This window comes from Theobroma umbraticum, unplaced genomic scaffold (genome assembly GCF_002168275.2).
Source record: "Theobroma umbraticum cultivar Fairchild unplaced genomic scaffold, ASM216827v3 scaffold_81.0, whole genome shotgun sequence".
NCBI classification, from domain to species: Eukaryota; Viridiplantae; Streptophyta; class Magnoliopsida; order Malvales; family Malvaceae; genus Theobroma; species Theobroma umbraticum.
The window spans coordinates 1,279,089-1,304,686 of record NW_018397268.1 but is presented as its reverse complement, the minus strand read 5'-3'; the positions used below and the strand labels follow the sequence as shown (position 1 = coordinate 1,304,686).

The 25,598-nt window shown below is 34.6% G+C and overlaps 4 protein-coding genes and 1 non-coding gene across 7 annotated transcripts; 4 read left to right on the top strand and 1 right to left on the bottom strand.

Moving 5' to 3' along the window:
- Positions 1–1,388: 1,388 nt before the first annotated feature.
- On the bottom strand, positions 1,389–1,462 carry TRNAV-CAC (transfer RNA valine (anticodon CAC)). Its single transcript has one exon. It is a non-coding gene; the product is annotated as a tRNA-Val (tRNA).
- A 1,478-nt stretch (positions 1,463–2,940) lies between these two features.
- LOC110425095 (putative glycosyltransferase At5g11130) lies at positions 2,941–4,242 on the top strand. The gene has a single exon (XM_021439898.1). It carries the CDS (start codon positions 3,013–3,015, stop codon positions 4,060–4,062), a length of 1,050 nt encoding a protein of 349 aa, XP_021295573.1. The 5' UTR covers positions 2,941–3,012; the 3' UTR covers positions 4,063–4,242.
- Positions 4,243–4,351: 109 nt separating this feature from the next.
- DFB (DHFS-FPGS homolog B) lies at positions 4,352–11,667 on the top strand. Of its 2 annotated transcripts, XM_021439893.2 has the most exons (16): positions 4,352–4,512; positions 4,600–4,733; positions 4,819–4,884; positions 5,673–5,782; positions 5,979–6,039; positions 6,705–6,788; positions 6,909–6,965; positions 7,092–7,152; positions 7,831–7,877; positions 7,988–8,065; positions 8,214–8,375; positions 8,474–8,767; positions 9,272–9,350; positions 9,952–10,104; positions 10,426–10,586; positions 11,331–11,667. In XM_021439893.2, the coding sequence occupies exons 1-16, from the start codon at positions 4,503–4,505 to the stop codon at positions 11,388–11,390; spliced, it is 1,617 nt and encodes a 538-aa protein (XP_021295568.1). In that variant the 5' UTR covers positions 4,352–4,502; the 3' UTR covers positions 11,391–11,667. The 2 variants fall into 2 exon arrangements, 1 of the variants encoding a protein (XP_021295568.1); XR_002445983.2 differs by lacking the exon at positions 9,272–9,350.
- Positions 11,668–12,159: 492 nt separating this feature from the next.
- On the top strand, positions 12,160–15,304 carry LOC110425094 (putative disease resistance protein At1g50180). Its single transcript, XM_021439896.2, has 2 exons — positions 12,160–12,886; positions 15,230–15,304. Exons 1-2 carry the CDS (start codon positions 12,316–12,318, stop codon positions 15,247–15,249), a joined length of 591 nt encoding a protein of 196 aa, XP_021295571.1. The 5' UTR covers positions 12,160–12,315; the 3' UTR covers positions 15,250–15,304.
- A 5,917-nt stretch (positions 15,305–21,221) lies between these two features.
- Positions 21,222–24,305, top strand: LOC110425091 (putative disease resistance protein At1g50180). Of its 2 annotated transcripts, XM_021439892.2 has the most exons (3): positions 21,222–22,870; positions 22,982–24,040; positions 24,131–24,305. In XM_021439892.2, exons 1-2 carry the CDS (start codon positions 21,228–21,230, stop codon positions 23,985–23,987), a joined length of 2,649 nt encoding a protein of 882 aa, XP_021295567.1. In that variant the 5' UTR covers positions 21,222–21,227; the 3' UTR covers positions 23,988–24,040; positions 24,131–24,305. The 2 variants fall into 2 exon arrangements, with proteins under 2 accessions (XP_021295567.1, XP_021295566.1); XM_021439891.2 differs by having other exon boundaries at positions 21,222–24,040.
- Positions 24,306–25,598: the final 1,293 nt, after the last annotated feature.

The following is a 25,598-nucleotide window of genomic DNA, read 5'->3' as shown; positions in this document are numbered from 1 at the left end:
TTGGGTTTAGAGACTTATTAGCTGGATAACATTCAATATACAATACTATTTATGCTACTTAAAACTGTAAATTACTTGGATTCATGTCATGTCCTTGAAAGTAACATAAATTTATAATGAGTTATAAATACAAAACAGTTGAAATTACTTGGGAAAAACAACCATCAAGCTGAAGTGAATTACTTGTACGAATTGAATTACTAGAAATCGAAAAGATATTACATGTTTGCTTGGGCCTTTGGCCCATTTGATAAGTTTAACTCTAAGCCCAACCGGTTGGGACTCCCGGTATGGAACAAATCAGCACCCTAGCCTGCAATCTTACCCACAGCAGAGTAAATCTTTATCCTCCGACTCCCTAGGACAGCCCCAAAATGTTGGACCTGGTCCAACATGGCCCATAGGCCCTTGGGCTGAGACTCCAACTGCCTAACCGATGCTAGGAGTTGGCGGTGGAACCCAAAGGGCTTCTTCGATGGCCCAAAAGCACATTCCAGATGGATGTCCACGTTGCAAGCGTCACACTTGTACCGCCACGACGTGCATGTGCGGTGACACACCATACACCACCTAGGCTCCGCTTGCCGGAGCATCAAGAGGTGATGTGGATGGCCAGCGTGTTGTACCTGTGACACCACTTGAGTGCAAAGTGGATGTACATCAAAATTACAAACGTGACACGTGAAAAATTATCACGTCGACATTTTCTCCACACAGATCAAACACGAGTCCCATACCTTGTTAATTCACAAGAGTTAACACGTGCTGAGGGTGCAGGCAAACATGTGGCACGATACTCGTGTAGATCAAAGTTGCACATGGGGCAACGGTAGCTCCTTCCATGCCCTAAAGTGTTGCAGGCGTCACATATGTATTCTTGTGCTATGTAGCGCTCAGTAACAAGATGGTTTGGATGGGTGAAATGCATAAAACTTTAGGGGTTTTGAGATGAAGCTCTTTGTAATGGTGCCATTGTTGTTAGCAATGGAGGAAGGATTAAAACTTGAAAGACTTTAGACTTACATGCCCTGTCATGTTTTTTTATAATCAAGTGGAATTAGTATAAAAAAACCCCTAAAAATAAATTATTGTGTACGTTATTATATTAAGTGAAATCAAACAGCAAAAACAAAAGGCAGCTGGGATTTTTATTTCTTGTACTCCATTGGCTCAAGGATTACAAAAGCTTTGTCAGTTTCCATTTTATTTATTACACTGACGGTGAAGTTAGAATCATTTAATCTCTTTTTTTTAACTCATGGGGAGTTGACAAAGTTCCTGTCCACTCACACTGGAATATGTGTATCTAAGTTTGGTAGCAAACAAAATATAAATGTCTAAATCAAGAGAAATGGGATGATATGGTAGCAAACAAAATATTATACAAATGTCTGAGCCCGGGTTCGAACCGGGGACCTCTAGTGTGTGAGACTAGCGTGATAACCAACTACACCACCCAGACAATTGTGAGCCTATCTTTATGAGACAACTATATTTTCCTAATTTATCCAAACAAATTGATGAATTTTATTTTCAACCTTATGCTTTAAAAAATTCATAAATTATTTAAAAATTTTAAATAAATTCTTATTTTTTTATTATTTTATTTTAAATTAAATAAATATGTATAATTAATGGTTAACTTAATTAAAATATCACTTGTCATTCTATATAACATGACCATGCTGATATGTCATAGTTGATGATGACATAATATATTAATGTGGTATGCTGATATGATTATGTGATATCTTTTATTTTTAAATCAGTATCATGTCGAATAAAATGATAAATATTTAATTATTAGTTATAATGGTTTATTTAAGAAAAAAAATTAAAATATAAAAACTTAATTTAATGCATCAAAAAGACAAAAAATACTTATTTAAAATTTTCTTAAATAATTTAAGCATTTTTTCAATTATTATGTCAAAATTTTCTTTTCTCTTATGATTTCTTTGATATTTTATTTTCCCCATGGACCTTTGCTTTGACAATATCTTCTATACTACCCACCATTTATATGTGAAAGAGCTCATAAATTCAAATTTATTTTCCTAAAGTTATATATAAAAACAAAAAGAAATAAACAAAGAACTAAAGGAGGTAATAAAATAAAAGCTTTAGACATAGTAAAAACAAAAATGAGAATGAAGCAATATGTGTTTTTAAAAATCTATTTAATGAATGATAATAGTATTCATATTTCTCCCTCCACATTTAAAAACAAAAAGAAAAGTGAAAAAGATTACTCAAATCAAAAGAAAAAGGCATGAATGGACCAACTACATCAAAATTTGACTTTTTCGTTTTGATAAAAAGATATAATATATAAAAAATGTTAAACTATTTAAATTTTTTTAAATAAAATCTTATTTTTTATTATGTTCAAACAAAATTTTATATTTTTATTTTGAAACAAAATAGGTATTTATTATTAACTAACATTTGATTAAAATTATTATTAAATGTTATTTATTATTTTATGTTACGTGATATGTCGTTGCGAAGGATGACGTGAAACACTTATGTGACAAATATTTTCACTTTCAATGTCAATTTTACGTTAATATTACGTTAATATAAAAAAATTGATTAATATTTTGATTAATAATAATTAATAATTAATTATAATATTTTTTAATTTAAAATAAAAATATATAAATTTAATTAAACATAATAAAAATAAAATTCATTGAAATAATTTAAAATTTTTTAAAAATATTATGCCATAAAATTGTAATCTCGATCCAAAAAATAAATTCATTGAATTTCCATAAGATTTATTTTGAATGAAGACCTTCTTATTTGCTAACCATTTGGTGACCATCCCAAATAGTACCCGAAGTAGACAGACGGGTCACCAATTTTCACGTGCCATCGACGTTCCTATCAACGTAATAAATCCAAAAAAGCCTTTTTAAATCCCTTCAAACGACCCCCTAAAATCCCAACAAAACATTTCCCTCTCTGTTTACTACCCTTTTCCACCCAAAAGAAAAAGAAAGAAAAATGTCTTCTCTTCCTCTCTTCCTCTGCTTCTTCTTCTTGACTGCTTTCGTCACGCTCTCGACGGCCCTCACTTCCTCCCCTTACCTTTCCCACACGATCCTCCCTCAGAATTACCAGAAAATGCTAAAGAACTTCAAAATTTACGTTTACCCACCGCCGGAAACGCTGTCGTTTGACTCCAAAGTCGAATCCCTCTTTTATTCTTCTCTTCTCCACAGTCCCTTCATTACTCAAAACCCCGAAGAAGCCCATTTGTTCTTCCTCCCCTTCTCTTTCCACTCCGACCTTTCGCCACGCTCCGCCGCGCGCGTTGTCGGAGATTATCGTACGGAATTTATTTACTGGAACCGGACCCTCGGAGCTGATCATTTTTTCCTTTCTTGTTCGGGTGTCGGCCATGGCTCGGACCGGAATGTGGTCGAGTTGAAGAAAAACTCGGTTCAGATCTCGTGTTTCCCGACGACGCCCGGGTTGTTTATTCCTCATAAGGATGTTAGTTTACCCCCACTTGCTAACGTTCACGCTCCAGCTCACGCTCCGGGAAGCAAGAGTACGAGTCATTTGGCTTACGTGAGGTATAATTGGGTGAAAGAGTCGAACCTGGTGGAACAGCTTTTAGCTGATCCCGAGATTTTGGTTGAATCTGAGCCGTCGGATCAGATGACTTACGAGGAAAGACTTGCCGGGAGTAAGTTCTGTTTGTTCGAGTACGGGCCGGAGATATCGGGGATCGGCGAAGCAATGAGTTTCGGTTGCGTACCTGTGGTGATCACCGACCGTCCGGTCCAGGACATGCCGTTGATGGATTTACTGACGTGGCAACAGATCGCTGTGTTCGTGGGGACAAGCGGCGGGGGCAGGGAGATCAAGAGGGTATTGGGACGCGTCGTGGTGGAAGGGTACGAGGAAATGAGCGGATCCGCTGTGGTGGCGAGTAAGCATTTTGTGTGGAACGAGACCCCGCAGCCGTATGATGCGTTTCACATGGTGATGTATCAGCTGTGGCTGAGAAGGCATACCATCAGATATGCGGAGAGAGAATGGGCTTAAAGTATAAAGCATTTAAAGTGTTTGTAGCTCGTTTATTTATTTGTTGACTTCAGAACTGTCTACGATGGTGATGACGTAATTCTCATATCTGTGATTTTTTTTTTGGTGTTGTAAACTATAATTTTGGCTGGTTTATACAAATAGTATTAATAACATTTTATAAATTAATTATTTTAATAATTCCAATTTTTATATATTTTTCATTAATTTAATTCAAATCCAATAAAAATAAATCAAATTAAAAAAACATCAAAAGCGTGCAAAGATCCAAATTCCAATAAGCAAGTAGGCAATCTTTGCGCTAGAACAAAAAACAAAAATGTCATTATTAAATTCCCGTCCTTTAACCATCTCGACCTTCCAACCCCAATCTCTTCATCCTCACTTCCCCAACCACCTCCATACTCCCTCTGTCCCTTTTTCATCGATTCCGAATCGCCATGGCTCAAGGTAAATGAATGAAAATGAAATCCACTTTTTAGAATTAAGGTTTAAAAGCCTTTTTTCCTTGAATTTATATATTTATTTTTTCTGTAGATGGATCCGTGGAATCTGCCGCAGCTCGCTACGAGTCGGCATTGGATGCGTTGTCGTCGTTGATAACGAAACGGAGTCGTGCTGATAAGAGCAATAAGGGAGATCGCTTCGACTTGCTTTTTGATTATTTGAAAGTATAATATTTGCTTCATGATTGATTCTGTTGATTGAGTGATTTTTTAAAAATGGATTGTTTAACTGATTGCTTATTGATTTTAGATTTTGGAATTGGAGGAGGCAATTTCAGAGATGAAAATCATCCATGTAGCTGGCACCAAAGGAAAGGTACAACAGTTTTCTCTTTCTGAATCTTATTTCGGTTTTTTTTTTGGAATAATTTTTATCTTTGAAATTTATTCCTTAATGTTGATAATGTTATATTATAATAAGATGTTAAGAGTAATCTATTTTTCAGTGTTTTTACAATTTGTTAATATAAAAAATTTTAAAAGTAAAATGTCTGAAGCTAATGACAGTCATGCTACTTAAGTTTTTCAGCCTTTTCTTTATGGCTAAATATAAAATAAGGTAGTTTTTTTTGTAAAATATCAAAAGCAAATATAAGATTTGAATTAAAATATATTTATTGCACCAATCTAAGATTTGCTATATTGGTAGGTCTTTCAAATTTTAACTAAGAAATACTTTTTATTGTTTTAATGCTCTGCACCTTTTAATTTATAAGGGTATGAATGAACAAGCATTTTTCAAAATTGGTTTGAGTTTTAGGCTCTTTTACTTCTTTATACCAAGGGGAGAAAATTCTTCAGTCAAATTGGAATACCTGACTTCTGTAAATTAGGCAAGCGATGTGATAGAAATAGGCAGATAGTTCCTGTAGATAGCCTTTTAACTATTCAGCTTTCAGACTTTTTCCCCCTCTGCTTTTCTTTGCACACCGCATCAATCTGTAGCCCCATCTTTGTATCTGCCACTATTTTGATCTGTTGGCTTTGTTGAAACATAATTCATTTCAGAACTTAATCTAGAGATTACATTTTGTTTTTCTTTCTTGTTTGCATATGGCTTGTGAAGTATGATGCTAACTCTCTTTTTGTTTGGAATTTGGAAAGGGATCAACGTGCACGTTCGCTGAGTCTATATTACGTAATTGTGGGTTCCGAACTGGCCTTTTCACATCTCCTCACCTTATTGATGTTCGAGAAAGATTTCGATTGGATGGGTGAGTCTTTCAGTTCACTAGCATGTATATTAGTTTGATCTTTATAAGTTATTATCTATTGTTTTTTCTACTTGCCATTATCTAAATACTGGTTAACCACTGCTATCTATTTTTATTTACTATTTTAGATATTATAATCTTTCCCATTATTGCTTTGGTGCTTTGGTAAATTTCTTGTCTTTCTTGGCTGCTCCAGGGTGGAAATATGTGAGGAGAAATTCTTGGAATATTTCTGGTGGTGCTATGATAGGCTGAAGGTATGTTTGCACTGGTGTTTCACACTGATATGTGTATGAATTCCTCCTCGGTCTTCTGCCGTTATACATGGCCATTTCATACATTATTAAGCAGGCTTTGTGGTGCAGCACTGCTTTTTATTTTTTTAAAAATTTAAATGTGTATTATAGTCTGTCCAAAGTAGTAAGTAGTAGGCTCAACAGTAAAGACTTTCTATGGTACAGGCTAGCATTGTGCATGAATTTTGTCCTAAATTATTTAGTGGGATTTGCTGGTTGTTTATCATGCTATCTTTCTCCAACAAAGTAGCAGCAGACTTAAAAGTAAGAATGCTGCATGGTAATGGCTTTTTATTTCTTTGTGGGGAATAATTTTTGAGAATCTAGCATAGCCTAGATGAAGTTGAATTCTGGTTCTGGAATGCTGCTTCTGTAGCCAACCAACCTAATAAAGGGAACGAGACTTTGTAGAATTCAGTTGTGTAGTGAAACAAACCTAAATGGGCCATATGGACTTACTTAGACTATCTGCCCTGTACAACTTGAAACCAATTCATCTGCGATATCTTTTCTCTCTCAATCCAATACAATACTTATCATTGAATAAACAGTATTGTCTTTCGAATTTTGGGCTGTCTTTGAACAATATGTTTAAACTTGTTGGCCTTTTTTTTGTTGGTTTGCAGGAAAAAACCAATGAAGATTTCCCAATGCCTACATACTTTCGCTTCCTGGCCTTGCTTGCCTTCAAGATATTTGCAGCAGAGCAGGTTTGATGTGTGTTATACCCTTCCATGTGAAGCTGTTTTCCCATGTTGCTTCTGCCATTTCATGAGCATCCTCTTTATTAAAGTGGTAATAAAACTATTGCGTTTAAATTATCTATGCAGGTTGATGTTGCTATCTTGGAGGTTGGTTTAGGTGGAAGGTTCGATTCGACAAATGTGGTATGTTTTTTAATGTTAGTACACACATGTCACTGATTCATTATATATCTGCCAAGCTAAGGTTATCAGTTATGGTCATCTTGATGCTGTTGTTTTAATTTTAGTCAGAATGTGTCATTATTTCAGGTTCAGACACCTATTGTGTGTGGTATATCTTCCCTAGGGTATGACCACATGGAGATTCTAGGTTAGTGTTATATTTTTTCACTTTAGGTAATTGCTCATAAATGTTTTGTAGTTATAAATGACATCTCTGAATAGCATTTGTAGAATGCAGTTAATGGTGTAATATATTGGCTTGTGAAATGCAATATCTGCCAAGTGGAAAACATGGAGCATTATGCAAACCTAATTATTTATCATGTTATTAATTTTCTATTATTTGTTTTTTGAGTTTTTAATTCTTTGAAGCTTACTTGGCAGATTACAATTGCTGAATAAGATTTCTGCTGGTGACAGAGGCATTTTAATTTGTATTCCAATATTTTTGTCACTGTGCAGTTACTTAGTGACAATCAATGATTTTTTTAAATCTCATGTTGGCAACTATATTTTTCAGTGCATCTGTGAGGTTTCTTGATGGGGAACGGTTAAGTTTTAAGCTTAAAATGGAAGAAAATCTAAATTATGCAGAATTTAGGGAAAAAGTATGATTAAGCTTGTTTTTGCGTGGTTTGTTAGCTACACCATATACACTTGGAAATCTGCTTAGTTTTTTTATGTGCTAACTTTCTGGTTGTATGGGAATTATAATTACTTGTGAATTATATCATTAGGTGTATGTCAAATATCTTGCTGCTTTCAGACTAATTGAAGCTAATGGTAAGTGATTTCTTTTTTTTTCTCCTCTGGATGCTATGAACAGGAAATACTCTCGGAGAAATTGCTGGGGAGAAGGCTGGTATTTTTAAGGTGTATTCTAGAATTAGATTTAGTTAAAGCATTATGATAAGAGTGTTTCCATTTTGCACATAATTTAAATCTATTTCCTTCGTTTTATGTCTGTTCTTTTTCTGATGCAGCGAGGGATTCCAGCCTTTACTGCACCTCAACCTGATGAGGCAATGCATGTGCTTGAAGAGAAAGCTTCCAAGTTGAATGTAAGTTGCATAACTCTTTCATGTCCGAGTTTCCTGATACAAAGAATAGTAAATACAAGACTTAGAACTTGCATTCAAATTCTTAAAATCACCTTGTTCTACTGGACATGAGGACCTAAGCTAGTGCTGAAAATCCTTTTCTTAACAGGTACACCTTCAAGTGGCACATCCACTAGATGCAAGCTTGCTGAATGGTCTAAAACTTTCACTTGAAGGTGAACATCAATATTTAAATGCTGGTCTTGCTGTTGCACTATGTTCTGCTTGGCTTCAGAGAACTGGTCATCCTATCACCAACTCGAATCAAACTGTAAGTTCTAACCATAGGAGACTTTCTCTGGATTCTACATTTTGTTATGGTTTTTATTCTCTTCTTTTGCTCAAAACTTATTTATCTGCTTGGAATAGGGTTCACTGCCTGAACAGTTCATCAAGGGCCTAACAACAGCAAGTTTGCAAGGGCGGGCTCAAATTGTCTGTGATCAATTTACTGGCATTGAAAGCCCTGGAGATCTGGTTTTTTATCTGGATGGAGCCCACAGTCCTGAAAGCATGGAAGCATGTGCCAGGTGGTTTTCTCTTTGCATTAAGGAAGGCAATCAGCAAGCTAACTTCAATTATCAGGCACAGGATTATACTGAATCCTCAAATGAAGTGGCACAGCAGCAACCCGACGAGAGATCTAAGAAGGATACCGCCCAGGTAGAGCACCCTCCATTAAACCACATTAGCTTCCATGTTTTTTGAAACCTAGATGATTTGTAAAAGAGAGTACACTGTCCTTGCTGAAATCAATGTTGTTTATGATTGAATACTCAGAAATTATATCTGGTCTCATTACACGCTATTCATGCTTTTCTATTTTAACAAGTCAAAAGAAGCAATCAAATATGTAGAGTGGGATGCTGGCTAGGAGGGTATTGCTTCTGTGGAAAGTTTCAGAAGTTTGATGATTGAGTTTAAAAAGCTCAAACATAACTTGAGGCAAAAGTAAATGAAGATTTTGATAATGCCTTGCACATCTCGCTATAAGCTGGTATTACTTTAGCCTAATGTATGTGCATGCACAGATAAGCATTCAGCATTGTATATTTCATCTAATTTATATTTCCTTGGTTTTATCACAACTTTCTGAACTTGAAGTTGTAGTTGAAGCATTTGGGTTACGTCTTGGTGATGCGTAAAGTTTTTGAGAATTACTTGCAGATTCTGCTGTTCAATTGTATGTCAGTGCGAGATCCACATTTGCTTCTGCCATGTTTGATGAGAACATGTGCCAGTCATGGTAATCACTTGAGTTAGAGGCATGTTTAGATATGTTTTTTAGATTTATAGAATTTAATAGCCATGTGATCAAAATCATCATAAATGCTTTTGAAGTTTGGGGATTGATTACAGTTCAAGAGCCTTGCACAAATTAATTATAGGAGGAATATATTGCTCTTTTAACATCCTAATGACACAATGAAGGAATCGCATTCCAAATCTATCCCCGTCCAAGTCTAAATGAGAATGGTATTAATGTCTTTGTTTTACTTCTAAATTAATTTGAACTCTAGAATGACATGTGTCAGATGAAAGGACACAATTTAATTGTCGTGAGATTGAATTCTACTTTTACGGCCTTCTGAAAACAATCTGAAGGGAACAAATGCTGAAGTTAGGGTATGTTGAGTTGATTTGACCTCAAATTTCTTTCTAGAATGCTTGTAGGGTCATTATAGCAAAGATAAACTTATCTTTTTTATTTTTTAAATTGAATAAAAGGTAAGATTCATCTGGACAAGAAGACACATTGCATTTAATGTCTATGGTTTTTACATCCGGACAAGAGAAATTCTATATCAAATTTTATGGTTTTTACAAGCTTTTAAATGATATTTCAGGTGTCTGTTTCAAGAAGGCACTTTTTGTACCAAACATGTCTGTGTATCACAAGGTTGGATCCCATACTTTACCAACAACTGATCCTCAAGTTGATTTGTCATGGCAATTCACTCTTCAAAGAGTATGGGAAAACCTTATGCAGGGTGATAAAGGTATCAGTCTAATATGTGGCATTACATTCTTCTTATGTTTCAAAATTCATAGTTTGGAAATTACGTTGAATTTCATAATTTTAAACTAATAAACAGTGCAAACCAATTGGTGGTAAATGGTTGAGCTTTTGCCATAGTTTGATTTCTTATGGTTTTTACTTGCCTTGGATTCTAGTTCCATTATCCTGCTTCAGATTATAAGTGAATTGAGTTTAATTATGACTATCATGAAATGTGCAAAATCATTGGAGACATGGAGCATAATTGAGGGTGCTTTTGTTCAGTTTGGTTTCTATATGATTTGTTTACTTTGTTTACTAGGAGGGGAGGCCATTAGCACAGATCAAGCTTGTGAAGAAGTGAAAGATGATACAGGAATGAGCGTTAGGAGTTGTAATAACAGTTCTGTCTTTTCTTCGCTACCATTGGCCATCAAATGGCTCAGGGATGCTGCCCAGAAGGATCGATTTGTTAGATTTCAGGTAATTCTTGTGTTTTGGGATTATATTTGCTTGACAATATGTAGTCTGCTATTGCAAATATTTGCCTGCCTCTTATGTAACAAGGTTAGAGTATCTTAGATTGAGTTCCTAGCTGTAGTCTCAGAACTTGGTGTATTCTACCTTGTTTCTGATGAGGTTGAAGTCTAGCACACGAGACCTCGAAGGTTTTAGAGTGAATGGGATTATGAATGAATCAAACCATTAGGTGACTTTTTCCTTGGAAATATTTTTTATGGTTACAGAATTGAGAAAATTATGGATATTCTACTCTGGGTTATGGAAGTGTACATTTCTTTTTTCTGGGAATGGGAGAGAAAAGAAAGAAACATTTCTGTTGACAAAACCGTTGACTGAGTTAGCCTTAAAATATATGTATATTTTGACTGGATGGTTGGACTTGTACCCTTCTTTCTTAGGAACACTTGGTTAGGCTTTGCAAAAAAATTTCCCCAAAAAATTACCTGACCATCTAGTTTATGTAGTCATCTGGGTGAAATTTCTTTGCAAGGATAGACAAATTCGAAATCCAGCCTTCGTTTCAATTACATTGGTAAGGGAATGCGTCGTCTGTACAAAGTCGGCATGGTGTAATTCAAAAGGTTTCGAGGTCATAGTTTGGCTGTGAAAGAGAAGGGGTTACTTTGTGTGCTTTTAGTTGTTACACCTACTTCTCTCTTCTGCTTCTTTTGGGTTTTTACGATTTCCCTATTTCGATTTGAATAGGTCCTGGTAACCGGTTCCTTGCATCTTGTTGGTGATGTCTTAAGATTAATCAAGAAATGAGGTTGAACCTCCCTTTGTGCTCCTACCTGGCAACAGCCCTTGCTTCATTGTCCTTTCCAAGTGAGGCAACTTCTCCATGCTGTCTGTGTTGCCAAATCTCTCACTTTCTGAGCTTTCTCGGTTTTAGGTTTACACGTTCGGTTAACGAAATCCGGAATTGGCTTGTGCAAATGCAGCATTGTTTCTGTAACAAGTTGAGACAAGAAAATGCAACAAAACATTGCAATTCATTTTTAATGACAATTACATGTAATCTTTTTCCCCTTTTTACCCAAAAGACAGTTCCTTGAATTTTTTTTTTTTCACTCACTTGAGCTACCACAATGAAAGTAAGATCTGGATTTGGATAATGATGATAGCTAAAACATTTATATTAATATTCTTGTTATCAAAAAAATATATGAATGTATTGGCATATTGTTTAAAAAATATGATTCAATTATTCATAATAAAGATCATAATGTATAAACATAATATAGCATTGAACAAATTATCAATCAAATTGCATTGTATATTTGTAATTAACATTAATTTAATATTTTTGTTTTTATTCATTAGAATCATATCATTATTGTTGTAATTTTTTATTAATATTATTTATTTAATCAATCACAGAATTATTTTTATTATTATATGAATTATGCCTAAAACACCACCTATGAAATACTTGGATAATGGGTTTGGACCGGATCGATTGGCTCCTCCCACTTCATGATATAAAACAGTTCTTTCGTCTTTTGGTTTTTTATATTTAAAGCTAACAAAGGAATCCCTAATTTGTCATTTTAACTCCCTTCTTTCTCTCTCACCCAGCCGCCTGTGTCTTGTCAACTTAGGTAACTATACGTACCCAGCTACAGCTAATACGTTTAGAAATTAGGAAAGTTGTGCAGAAAAAGAAGACTACTTTGAATCAGCAGCAGAAATGGCAGAGACTATTGTGTCCTTAGCTATTGAAAGAATATCGGATTTACTCATTCATGAAGCTGTTTACCTGCGTGTAGTTCGTGAGGAAGTGCAGCGCTTAAAGGCTGACCTAGAGAGGATGAAGAGCTCCTTGAAGGTTGCGGACAATAAGCAAGATCAAAATGAGCTTACCTGCACTTTGGTGAGACAAATCAGAGATCTTGCTTATGAAGCAGACGATGTAATTGACGCCTTCATTCTTCAGGTCACACATCAAGGGGGCTTTCATGGAATCATCAGGAGATTCACCAAGCCTTTTCATCTGCACAAAATCGGGGTGAAGGTCAATGCAATCCAGACTAAGCTTGAAGACATCTCTAAGAGTCTTCCAGCTTATGATCAGATATGTGGAAGAGAGGGGTCTAGCTCTATTTCCGAGATGCAGCAGCGGTTAAGGAGAACTTATTCACATGTTATGGAAGAGGATGTTGTTAGCTTGGAGGGTATCACAAATGAGGTTCTGGCTCAGCTGATGACAGAAGAAGATAGACTTCATGTGCTTGTTTCAATAGTCGGCATGGGGGGAATCGGTAAGACCACTCTTGCTAAAAAAGTATATAATCACATTGATGTGAAAGGACATTTTGATTGTTTTGCTTGGACTTTTATATCTCGACAACGTAGGCCAGGAGATGTTTTGCATGATCTCCTGATAAAACTTCTATGTCCTTCTACACAAGAAAGAGAGCTAATTGATAAACTGAAAGAGAATGAGTTGATCAAAAGGTGTTATGATGTCTTGAAAGAAAAACATTTCTTGATAGTCCTCGATGATATCTGGAGAAGCGAGGATTGGAATAGTCTTAAATCTGCTTTTCCACGAGGAAAAAAGGGAAGTAAAATTTTATGCACAACACGCAACAGGGATGTGGCGTTACTTGCCGATCCTTGCAACTCCCCAATAGAGCTTCCATTTCTTACAGAAAATGGAAGTTGGAAGCCTTTTAGAATGAAAACATTCCCAGGCAACAAGATAGAGTCTCATGCTTGCTCAGAAGAATTGGAGATGCTAGGAAGAGAGATGGTGAAAAAATGTGGAGGTTTACCTCTGGTCGTTGCTGCGTTAGGAGGTTTGTTGGCAACAAAAAAGTCACAGGCTCAGTGTGAGATGGTTCACCGAAACATCAATGCACACTTAAATAAGTTTCAAGGACAAGATCATCATTAAGGTGCAGTAAATGAGATTTTGGCTTTAAGCTACAATGAGTTGCCCTTTCATTTAAAACCATGCTTTTTATATCTTGGTCATTATCCAGAAGATTGGGAGATCTCCAAAAAGGAACTCATTCGATTATGGATTGCTGAAAGTTTCATTTCACCATCATGGGAAAGTGAGGGAATATTGATGGAAGATGTCGCTGAACAATTCCTAGAAGAACTAATAAATAGATGTTTGGTTCAAGTTGGCAAGAGGGACTATATGGGAATAGGTGTGAAAACATGTTGCATACATGATCTCTTGAGGGACTTGGTGCGTGCGAAAAGCTCAAGAGGAGAATTTCTTGGGAATTATTCAACCCCCAATTAGTGAAGACAATGGTAATTCTCTTCACGTGATCTTGACAGTATCTATGGCATGAAGAATTGCTATTTATCCTAGCAAAAGGTATGTTTCTTTGAAAGGAAAACATCCAAACTTACATCCTCTTTTGCTCTTTCAGAATGAGGAAATGGTTAAATTGCCAATTTCCAAATGCAATGACTTCAAATTTTTAAGGGTCTTGAATCTTATGAAAAGGGATATGATGAAGTGGCATGTGTCAAATGAAATTGGTAATCTACATCATTTGAGGTATTTGGGGTTAGAATGCTCAAGAAGGATCATCTTGGCATAGTCTATTGGCAAATTGAAGAGTTTACACACTTTATACCTCCGAAATCAAGCATTAACAAGAATTCCTAATGTTCTATTCTAGTTGAAACGTTTAAGGCATATTATAGTGCAAAATTACAATGGTTGGGAGGGAGTACATAAGTGTTTGCTGTCAAGTACTGCTTTAAAAAGTATTGAAACTTTAAAGTACATACGGGTTGAGACTTTGAATGAAAATAGTGCGGTGCTCAGCTTGACTAATGTTAAGAATTTGGGAATAATTTTTGAGAGATCAAAAGATGTCGAGCCTATCCTGAAAGCACTGATCGAATCACACCACCTTTGCCCATTGCGCATGTCATTACAGGATTCTATCCCATTCCCAGATTTGGAACCCCTTTCTCAGTGCCATCACTTATCAAAACTATCCTCAAGAGGGATGATACAAGAAGATCCGCATTCAAGCCATCATGTTTTGAAATTTCTGCCAGCAAACATTACCAAGTTAACTTTGTCGTCATGTATGATGAACCAGGATCCAATGGCTGTATTGGGAAAGTTGCCTCATCTGAGGACTCTTCGCTTATGGTATAAATCATATACGGGGAGTCAAATGGTTTGCTCTGCAAATGAGTTTTTTCAACTTGATTTTCTTTACATCGGAGGTCTAAAAGAATTAGAAGAGTGGTAGATAGAAGAAGGTGCAATGCCACGTCTCCGGCGTTTACGAATGCATGATGTGGAAAATTTGAGGACTTTTCTAGAAGGGTTGAGGTATATTTTTGCTCTCCAAGAATTGGAATTAATCTGAATGAGGCAGTCATTGGTAGAGAGGATTCAAGTGATAGACGGAAGAGGAGGAAAAGATTTCTCTAAAGTGTGCCACATACCCTCCATCCAAGTAATTGATACATTAGATGACTGTAAACTCTAATTTTGTAATGTCAAATCCTCAGCTCGAAGTAGTTGCAGGCGAGTTAGATATTTTTATGATCTTTTTTGTTCTTCGTTTGGGTCTATGCATTTCATAAGAGATGATGCCATCTTCTTCTTGGTGTAGGTAATCTAATTGCACTGTAATGCACTCCTACTAATAAGAGTAACAAGGGAATCACCGCGATTTGCTTTTCGATTATTTGAAGGTATAATTTGTTTTTCTTTTCTTGATAACTGAGTCTGATGATCAAGTGATTTTCAAAAATGAATTATACGAGCTTGAATGATCAAGTGATTTTTGTCTTGTTTATTGTATTAGCTTTGAGATGAATTAATGTATCAGTCTTTTTGCAATGATGTTTAGCTTTGAATATAATTTTTTTTTAATTTTTTGAAAAGTGTTCAAGTAAGATTTCACGACTAGAATTAATATGGTTACAAAAAAACTACCCTTTGTGGTAGTAGTGCAGGTTAGCTCATTGCAGGACAGTCCCCTGCCGCGATTTTCCCTGCGTATAGAGAAAGAAATAAAAAAACAATTGGGTTGCCAATGGGATCAAGCATAAACCCTATGTATCTTTAAATGTAAATCGTATTATTTTTACAAAAGAAATTAATAAATTCAGCAATGATATATAATAATTATTAATTATGCTATAGTTTTTCTTTTCTTTGACTTTAACCCAATTGGCTGTTTTTCTTCTAGGTTGGTGCATTATTAATAACTTGAACATAAATTAACAAAACCATTGTTAAAGGGGAAGATACGAGAAGATCCACATTGGAGCTATCATCTTTTGTAATTTCTACCAAGAAACGTTGCCAAGTTATTTTTGTGGTGCTGTGAGATGAACCAGGATCCAATGGCTATACTGGAAAAGCTGTCACATGCCTTCCTTCCAAATAATGAATACCCTGGAAGACTGAAAACTCTTATGTTGCAATGTCAAATTCTCAACTTAAAGTAGTTGTGGGTGAGTTAGATATTTCTTTGATAATCTTTTTTTGTTTTGATTTGGGTCTATCCTTTTCATAAGAGATCATGCCATTTTCTTCTTGGTGTAGGTAAATCTAATCGGCCAAGAAATGTATTCTTGGAGATATGATTTGAGATATAATTTGACATTCTGAGTTGGATTTATACCCGAAAAACAAGGTGTTTATCTCATGTGTTTATAGAATAATAGATAGTGGAGACCACGTACAAAAAATAAATCTCTCAAGATTGGGATTTTAGGGTTTTGGGGGAGTATACATTGATGGGTTCCTAATGATTCCTATCTTAATAATAGATTTGGGGTCAAGGAATTGATCAAGCAATAGCCAAAATAGTTCCAAAGAATAGCAAAGGGAAAAGTTGATGGAGACAGATATTGGTTGTGATAAGCCTTGGAGAGTGTAGGGATGATCAATTGCATCAAGGAATAAATTGAAACTTTTCAAAGCTTTGCGGAACTTTTGAAACTTATAAGACAAGGTACAAAGGGTATGAAAATAATTAGGTAAAACTTGGTAGAATGATTGGTTTTTTTTTTTCCCCTTATTAGAGATGTCATTTTCTCATTTGATATTAAGGATACACTTGTTTAGGTACTACAAGATTCACGTTTTCATAAGAGATCATGTCATTTGCTGCCAATGACGTTCATAGAATCTGTTCTATCAACCAAGGACCAAGTTTTGTTTTTGTCAATCACACTTAGCTCCTCCTCCATGGCAGCCTACCAGTGAGCTAATTCTTTGGCTTCTGAGTAACTTGTAGGATTTGTAATGGCCATACTGCATTTGTCATGGATGCTTTCTAGAGTCTTGGTGCCCTTGACAGTAAATTCTTCATCATTAGGATCTTTAAAAGGTTCTTGAACCAATTTTGGTAATGTCCTTGGACCAAGCACCCTGTCATTTGAAGCCTCATTTTTGCCAAGTTATTCTTGAGATCAATTTGAATTTTTTTCCTTGATAATTGAATCTAATGACCAAGTGCGTTTTAGAAATGAATTACTGTGAGTTTGAATGAACCGATTGTTATTCTGTAGGCTTCAATTTAATCCTTATGTTGGTGCAGAGGATAACAAATAATATAATTTCATTCTATCTTATTTTTGCAACCTTTCTCTTCTAAATTATTTGCTTATCCAAAGAAAAAGAAAGAGGCAACTTGTGTATGGTATTCCAGGCAGGACTTCCACATTGTTTTGTGTTATTGAAGCTTTGGGGTTTCGCCTAGTTTGTGTTGCAATTAAAGTAAATCCAAAGACAATTGAAAAAGATGGAAGAAATCAATGTTTCCCATATTTATAATTAATTATGCATTCAATCATTGTTAGGTTTTGGTAATTACTGCTTTCAGACAATCTTTAGGATTATTATATTAAATAATTTATTTTTTTAATGAATTAAATTTCATATCATTAACAGTAAACTATCAATCAATTTTATTTATTGTACACTGAACTTTATTTTTTTTGCGGAAATCTACATTGAACGTTATTCATATCATTAATTTTATTGATTGCATTTGAATTACAATATATTTATTGTACCTATCTAAGATTCCTTATCTAGGTAGCTCTTACAATTTTTTTTTTTTAAGAAATACTTTTCATTATGATCTTTCTTTGTAATATGGGATTCAATTCCCACTTCCAATTTTGATAAAAATGTAGGAAAAGTCACAATTTCAATTTCTTTTCCATAATAATTGACAAATGGTAATATGGTTAATGACCCAAAATATGAATTTAACCATAAAAAGGAGAAAAGCTCAAGATAAGGGACATCCAATTTGTCAATTGACATGGCCAAAATGTTCTGACATCCCAATTTCTTATATAATAGAAAAATAAAAAAAAATCTGATTCGATTATCAGTTCTCATTTTAATTCTGAAATAGAAAACCAATGAAATTTTCTAACCCAAAGAATACGTTACAACTTGTAGCTTGGAAAGACTGTGCTTGACTTGTGACTCATATGACCAAATTCTACAATAAAAAAAAAAAGGAAAAATCTTCTTCTGATTCGATTAGCAATTGTCATTAAATGTTGAAATAAAAAACGACTGAAAATTTTCTAACCCAAACAATAAGCTACAATTGTAATGATATATGACTTAGAGACATCACTTTCTTTTATTACTAGTTTGTTGCTCGTGATATGCATTCGGGATGGTATTTTTTTTTTCAATTAAGTTGAGAATGCTTTATAAAATAAATATGTAATAGTAATTATATTATTGTAAATATTATTTTACAAAATGTATAACTGTTGTTATTGTAGCCATCATTGTGGTACTTGTGGTGGTGTTTCATTGTAAAAAAAATCTATAAACAGTCTCATGACAAAACAAAATTTTAAATAAAATCTCAAAACTTATAGTAGAATATGTAATAACTCAATTTTTTTTAAAATTTTATCTTTAGCTAGTTGATCTGCATCACTTTCATTAGTTACATTTAACATTGAAAAATAGAATATGTAGTAACTCAATCTCTCTCAAAACCCTATCTTTAGCTAATTGATATGCACCACTTTACATTAATTACACTTAACACTTAAAAAATAGAATATGTAGTAACTCAATTTCTCTCAAAACCTTATTTTAGCGAGTTGATATATATCAATTTACATTAGTTACACTTAACACTGAAAAATTATATGAGTAATAAATAATAAAATAAAAAGAAATTAATTTTTATAAATACTCACTTATAAAAAGTCAAAAAAAAAAAATCTAGAACATGTAAGAGGAGAAAAATCTAATTCAAACTTAGCCTCAAACCTCAAGCTCACACCCAAAAACCCAATCATAAACTAATCCCATTAGACCTCAAGTCCACGTCTCAACAACCACATGTTAAACCAATAACCTTTCAAGTGTCAAGCCAAAAACCATTTGAGACTTTCTTTAAATATAACAAACTTTTTTGATTATTTGTAGTTTTTAATGTCCAATCTACTGTAAAAAGCTTACATAAGATTATCTATTAGCTTAAATAGGGTACTCCCATGCATGTAAGTGTTTTTTTTTTTTATATAGTCAAGTTGATTTAATGATTTAAAGTTGTATAATCAATTATGTGCTTATTTGCTGATGATGAAACAAAAGAGTGTAACTATACAAATTATAGTATTTTTTTTTTACTACTCATTTTTCTCTTAACCTTTTTCTATTGTATATAAATTTTAGATGATAAGATAGACTTGAAATAAGATATTCTTGTAATGTCAAATTTTATATGTGTTTAAGAAAAAAACATATTTTTTAATTGTTGAATGAAGTAAAAATTTTTGAAAATACTCAGTTTGAAAAATTTATGAGATTCGTGTAATGACTATCATTAAAAAAATACTGATATGTAAGCAAGCTCGATTTTTGGATTTAATTGATTTTCATTTATTAAGTTGTTAAGAATTATTTTTATATTATTAATAAATTTATGAAATAAGATTGACATCAAATAGTTAAATCAATATAAATATCATTTCACATATAAGTGAACCTTTCGCATAGATGTTGGATTTGGACTTTATGGTTTATTTCCTCTTTCAAGCAATATCATTGCAAGTGTCCCTTTTGGAGTTTTCTTTAAATATAGTTATAGATGTTGGAAATCATAGCTAATTAAATAAAAAATATTAATGTTTGGTGTTCTATTTTGAGCATGAAATGTGAAGATTTGATCTGTGAAACTCCTAAGAATTCTCAGCATGTTTCATTATCTTGGGAAGTTTGCCGGTGACATGCCAGAGCATAGATGGCTGTAAGCCAAGTGTCAGGCAAGGAAGCCCCATAGATTTAAAACTTAGCAACTCGAAAAGACTGTGGTTGACTTGATCAAATTCTGCCATGTAACCCTAAAAGCAAATTTAAATTACACTCTTATCAATTCAATTGTTTTTAATTAAATCCATATTTTACTCTATGTCTTTTAATTTTTTTATCTAATTAAAAATAATATATGCTTTCCCCCTATCATTTATTTTATTCACGAATGACTGAAAAATAGAAAGAAACTTATTAGATTTAATTTAAATTTTCGGTTCTTTTAACAATTTTTACCTAAAAAAAAAAACTTATTAGGTCCTTGCATTTATAACTAAAAACAAGTGGTTGAGCTGCCGATATTGACAATGTGTACTTGAAACGTCTACCTTAGGCAACTTGTGTATGGTATTCAAAGTCTGGGCTTCCACATTGTTTTGAGTTATTGAAGCTTTTGGGTTTGTGCTGCTGATTTGACAAAAGAAACACAGAATAAATATTTTATAATACGATAATGCATAATTGATAAGGGTAAATATCATTAAATGAACAATTAAGGATTTAAATAAACATTAAATGCTTAAGATTTGGTACTAATAACAAAAAATTTACTGGACATATATATATATCTTCTTGAACTTGGAACATGCTTCGTGTTAGCTTCCTCTAGATTTAATCCCAGCTTGACAAAAACAGTAATCATTTTATTAAATCTTCTATGCATTGATTTTTTTTTTATTTTTAGTTTTTAAAAGATGTGGGTGTCGTTCATAATATAATAAATCTTTTATGATATGATAATACGATAACATGAATAATAATAAAAAATAATATAATTAAAAAATATATTAAATTTTTACCCACATGGTTAATTTCTTACATTATGTTTTCTCACTCTTTGACCAGTGCATATTTGCAGGTTACAAATGGTAAAAATTCAAAAGCAATTTTGGTTGCTATCTCCATTCCGGGCTCACGGCTCAGATTAAATCACAAATGGTAATTTAGTATTGGACTTTCTTAAAACAGAGTAATTCTCTATTCGATAATTATCCTCAGGGTGGGAATATTAATCCACCGACAGTGCAAGTTGGGATTGAATTCAATAATAACTAGTGGACAAGAAAGTAAGGAAAGAGATTCCTCCTCCGTTTGCTTTTCTTGTCCAATGTCAAATAAACAGCACGCTTTCACACCTTTTGATACAGAGAAGTAGAAAAATGGAAACCCAAAAAGGAGAATGAGAAAAGAATATCAATTTAGTCAAGTATAGCTACCAGCTAAAGCTAATGCATGTACAAGAACAGGCGGATCAGTTGAAATCTTGAAAAAAGAGAGTAATTTGATCAGCCAGAGAAATGGCAGATGCTATTGTGTCCTTAGCTATTAAAGAATCGGATTTACTCATTCGTGAAGCTGTTTTCCTGCGTGGAGTTCGTGAGGAAGTGGAGGGCCTCAAGGCTGAACTGGAGCGGATGAAGACCTCCTTGGAGGATGCAGACAGTAGGCAAGATCAAAATAAGCTTAGCCGCACTTTGGTGAGACAAATCAGAGATCTTGCTTATGAAGCAGAAGATGTTATTGACGGTTTCATTCTTCAAGTCTCACATCAAGGAGGCTTTCACGGAATCATCAAGAGATTCACCAAGCCTTTTCATCTGCACAAAATCGGGGTGAAGGTCAAAGCAATCCAGACCAAGCTCGAAAGCATTTCCAAGAGTCTTCCAGCTTATGATCGGATATCTGGAACAGAGGGGTCTAGCTCTGTTTTCGAGATGCAGCAACGGTTTAGGAGAACATATACACATGTTGAGGAAGAGGATGTGGTTAGCTTGGAGGATACCACGAAAGAGGTTTTGGCTCAGTTGATGACAGAAGAAGATAGACTTCATGCCGTTGTTTCTATAGTCGGCATGGGGGGCATAGGTAAGACCACTCTGGCAAAAAAGGTTTATAAGCACGATGATGTGAAAGGATATTTTGATTGTTGTGCTTGGGCTTTTATATCTCAACAATGTATGCCAAGAGAAGTTTGCCATGATCTCCTCTTACAACTTCTCTCTCCTTCTAAAGAAGAAAGGGAGCTAATCGATAAACTGAAAGAGAATGAGTTGGTGAAAAGGCTTTATGATGTCTTGAAAGAAAAACGGTATTTGGTGGTTCTTGATGATATCTGGAGAAGTGAAGATTGGGACAATTTTAAACCAGCTTTTCCACGAGGGAAAAAAGGGAGCAAAATTTTATTTACAACACGCCACAAGGAATTGGCATTACATGCCGATCCTTGCAACTCCCCAGTTGAGGTTCAATTTCTTACCGATGATGAAGGCTGGAAGCTTTTTAAAATGAAAGCATTCCCAGGAAAGAAGACAGAGTTTCATGCTTGCCCAGAAGAATTGGAGATGCTAGGAAGAGAGATGGTGAAAAAATGTGGAGGTTTACCTTTGGCAATTGCTGTTTTAGGAGGCTTGCTAGCAACAAAAAAGTCACCAGCCCAGTGGGAGATGGTTCACAGAAACATTAATGCACACTTAAACAAGTTCCAACAAGAAGATCATCGCTATGGTGGAGTGAATGGGATTTTGGCTCTAAGTTATAATGAGTTACCCTTTCATTTAAAACCATGCTTCTTATATTTTGGGCATTATCCAGAAGATTGGGAGATCTCAAAAAGAGAACTGATTCGATTATGGATTGCTGAAGGCTTCATTTCGCCATCATGGAACAGCAGGGAAATGTTGATGGAGGATGTAGCTGAACAATTCCTGGAACAGCTAATAAGTAGATGTTTGGTTCAAGTCGGTAAGAGAGACCATACAGGAACAGGTGTGAAAACATGCCACGTACATGATCTCTTGAGGGACTTGTGTGTGAAAAAAGCTCAAGAGGAGAATTTCTTGGAAATTATTCAGCCATCATTGAACGAAAGCGATGGTAATTCTCGTCATGTGACTTTGACAGCATCTATGGCACGAAGAATTGCTATTCATCCTAGCAAAAGGTATGTTTCATTGAAAGTAAAACATCCAAATTTACGCACTCTTTTGCTCTTTCAAAACGAAGAATTGATAAAATTGCACATTTCAAAATGCAATGATTTCAAATTCTTAAGGGTGCTGAATCTTGCGAGATATGATATGTTGGACAAATGGCATGTGTCAAGTGCAATTGGTAATCTACATCATCTGAGGTATTTGAGGTTAGAATCTGGTGGAGGCATCATCATATTGCCACGGTCTATTGGCAAGTTGAAGAATTTACACACTTTATACTTCCCGGATAATGCACCAAGAATTCCTAATGTTTTATTCAAGTTGAGACACTTAAGGCATATTGTAGCAGGCGGTCGATTTGATTATGTGCCTTTGTTGCTGGGGGATACTTTAAAAAATATTGAAACTCTAAAGTACATAAGGAGCAAGAGTTTAATTGAAAATAATGCGGTGCTCGACTTGACTAATATTGGGAGTTTGGGAATAATGTTTGAGAGATCAAAAGATGTGGAGCCTATCCTAAAAGCACTGATTATATCACGACGCTGTGGGTCATTGCACATGTGGTTAAGGGATTCAATCCCATACCCAGACTTGGAACCCCTTTCTCATTGCCATCACCTATCAAAACTATCGTTAAGAGGGAAGATAAGAGAAGATCCACATTCGAGCCATCATAGTTTGAGATATCTGCCAGCAAACATTGTCAAGTTGACTTTGTGGGATTGTGAAATGAAGCAGGATCCAATGGCTGTATTGGGAAAACTGCCTCGTTTGAGGACTCTCTGCTTATGGGTGTGCTCATATACAGGGACTAAAATAGTTTGCTCTGCCAACGAGTTTCTTCAACTTGATTGTCTTGAAATTTGGGGTTTAAAAGATTTAGAAGAGTGGCAAATAGAAGAAGGCGCAATGCCACGTCTCCGGAGTTTAAAGCTGGACGTGCTTTCAAATTTGAGGAGTTTTCCAGAAGGGTTGAGGTATATTACTGCTCTCCAAGAAATGAAATTATGGGGAATGGAGAGGTCATTGGTAAAGAGGATTCTAGTGATAGATGGAAGAGAAGGAGAGGATTTCTCTAAAGTGCGCCACATACCCTCCATCCAAATAACGGGTATGGAGTAAGATTGAAACCTCTAATTTTGCAATTTCAAATCGTCAAGCCAAAGTAGTTGGAGGTGAGTTAGATATTGATATGATAATCTTTTGTGTTTTGATTTGAATCTATCCTTTTCATAAGAGATGATGCCATTTTCTTCTTGGTGTAGGTAAATCTAATTGGCTCAGTAATGTACCATGCCAATAAGAGCAACATGGGGCATCACCTGGATTTGCTTTTCGATTGTTTGAAAGTTTAATTTGTATTTCTAGAAATGAATTGCTGTGAGTTTGAATGAACCAATTGTTAATTAATTTTAGATTTTCGTGAGTGAAGATTATCCATTTGTTTGTTAGCACTTAAAAGGCAAAAGCTACCCAAAGTTCTGTTTTTCGAATTTGTTCCTATTTTTGCCACTGTCAATGAGACAGCAAGAGGGCTTGGTGAAACTGGAAATTCTAAGAAAGCAGCTGCTTGTCAACTCCTTCTTGTTAGATATAGGATTCCTACCTTATGAGATAACATATAGGAAGAGTCTTTGCTTTTCTGTTTCTTTAATAATCTAAAATGCTGCTTAAATTATGTTAAAAGTTTTTACTATATGAGTACGCAAAATGAGATGACGAAAGGGAAAACAATATAAGCAGAAGGATTCATATAAATTTTATGTAATCTATCGTACAAGTTGAAATAGGGAACTCCATGTACAGAGACAACTCTGTTAGAAATCAGAAGCTTCATTTTTCAATCAACTGAGGAGCATTTCTGTACATGTTTCAAAGGCCAGTCTCTTAGCCTCACATTTGCATACTTGTACTCAAAGTAATTGACGAAGCTGCTGATTTCCTTTCCGGGGAGACTCAAGCCTCTCTCATCAGCTCGGCTTGGTTCTCTAGAATGGAGCTCGTCACAGGGGAAATTTACATAAATTTCATTGCCTTTTTTGTGGAAGTCAAAATTTGTAAAAGATTATTCAATTAACTGTCCTTTGTTAATTGCTACTAATAAAATTTCAATACGAAAGTTCCTCATATCTCCATGAATGGATTTCTGAAATAAACAAATGAAGAGCAACCATCCATCATAACCCAAGCAAACTATATATGAAATCAAAGCAAAATATAGAACTCCTTCATGCATGGATGCCTTCACCATTTGACATTGTACCAAAGGAAACAAATAAATAAAGGTTTTAAATCAATGTTAACACATTTCAGATTAGGTTCCTCCAAAATTTCCTCACGATTTGACAAAAACAGTAATCATTTATATTTAATCTTCCATGTGGGTCATATATTATTGATCTTTTTCTTCCCCTTTTAAAAGGAAGTGGGAGTAGTTAGCTAGCCAGCACTATAATAGCATATGTGAGAAAATTGGTGGAAAAAGAAGGCACAGGGAAAGTAGCTTCTGCTTTTACATTCACCCAAAAGCACTGGGCCCTAACTTTTGACAAAATAGTTTTTAATATTTAATTTAATAGTAAATATATGTATTTTTATTAAAAAAATTAGGTATGAATTAATTCTCTTTTGTTCATGTCAAAAAATCATTTGACAAAAGAAACCCGGAATAAATATTTTATAATGTGATAACGCATAATCTCACTTCTTAGTGATATAATATCGGGTAAATAT